The sequence below is a fragment of the Fragaria vesca genome, unplaced genomic scaffold (genome assembly GCF_000184155.1).
Source record: "Fragaria vesca subsp. vesca unplaced genomic scaffold, FraVesHawaii_1.0 scf0511128, whole genome shotgun sequence".
NCBI lineage: Eukaryota > Viridiplantae > Streptophyta > Magnoliopsida > Rosales > Rosaceae > Fragaria > Fragaria vesca.
This window is the reverse complement of record NW_004441591.1, coordinates 1-1,064: the sequence shown is the minus strand read 5'-3', so window position 1 is coordinate 1,064 and position 1,064 is coordinate 1. Positions and strand designations below refer to the sequence as shown.

General features: G+C 41.8%; 1 protein-coding gene across 1 annotated transcript; it reads left to right on the top strand.

Moving 5' to 3' along the window:
- Positions 1-4: 4 nt before the first annotated feature.
- Positions 5-1,037, top strand: LOC101293451 (putative disease resistance RPP13-like protein 1-like; the record flags this gene model as incomplete). Its single annotated transcript, XM_004309293.1, has 1 exon — positions 5-1,037. A coding segment is annotated over one exon (1,033 nt), but the record flags the coding sequence as incomplete, so codon positions are not given.
- Between the last annotated feature and the right edge of the window lie 27 nt (positions 1,038-1,064).

Sequence of the window (1,064 nt, the reverse complement as noted above, 5' to 3'; positions counted from 1 at the left end):
TACGGGTGGACTAGGAAAGACAACACTTGCTAAAGATGTCTTCAACGATGCTGCAACTGAACAATTTCGCCCAAAGGGATGGGTGTCTGTGTCCGATGACTTCGACCTTCTAAGGGTGACAACTGCAGTTCTTGAATCTGTCACCTCAGGTTCTGTGAAGGAATCTAAAGAGCTCAATTCGGTTTTGGTAAAGTTGAGTGAGGAATTGGCTGGCAAGAAGTTTTTGATTGTTCTAGATGATGTCTGGAATACATGCAACTACGATCAATGGACAAAATTGCAGTCGGCTTTTCGTGTTGGAGCAGTAGGAAGCAAGATCATTGTGACGACGCGTGATGCGAATGTTGCAAAGATGATGGGAGACAATAAACCTCATAACTTGGAGTCGATGTCAGGAGATGATTGTTGGAAGATCTTTGAGCATCATGCATTGTTAAACAACAAACCTCAAGATGTTGAGTTGTTCAAGGAGAAAATTGTAGAAAAATGCAATGGGTTGCCGTTAGCTGCAAAGACTCTTGGTGGTCTTTTACGTTGTAAAGAAAAAGATGAATGGGAAAAAGTACTAGAGCACAAGATGTGGAAAATATCAGACCAGATGGGCATCCTTCCAGCATTAAAACTGAGCTATCATTATCTCCCTTCGACTTTGAAACGGTGTTTCTCCTACTGTGCAATACTTCCGAATGATTATGAATTTGAGGAGATGCAATTGGTCTTTTATTGGATGGCTGAGGGCTTGATTCAGCAGCAACCAGAAGAAAACAAACAAATGGAAGATTTGGGACGTGACAATTTTCAAGAGTTGGTGTCCAGGTCATTATTTCAAAAATCAAGCAAAACAGAGTCGAAATACATAATGCATGACCTGGTTACTGATTTGGCACGTTGGGCTGCAGGAAGCTCATGTTCTAGATTGGAGGATATGCAGAATTATGACTCGCAACATAGATGTTTGCCCAAGGTTCGTCATTCATCTTACATTCCTGGTTGGTGTGACGGGGTTAAGAAGTTTGAGGTCTATTCTGAAGCTACATGTTTGCGGACGTTCTTACCACTTTCAC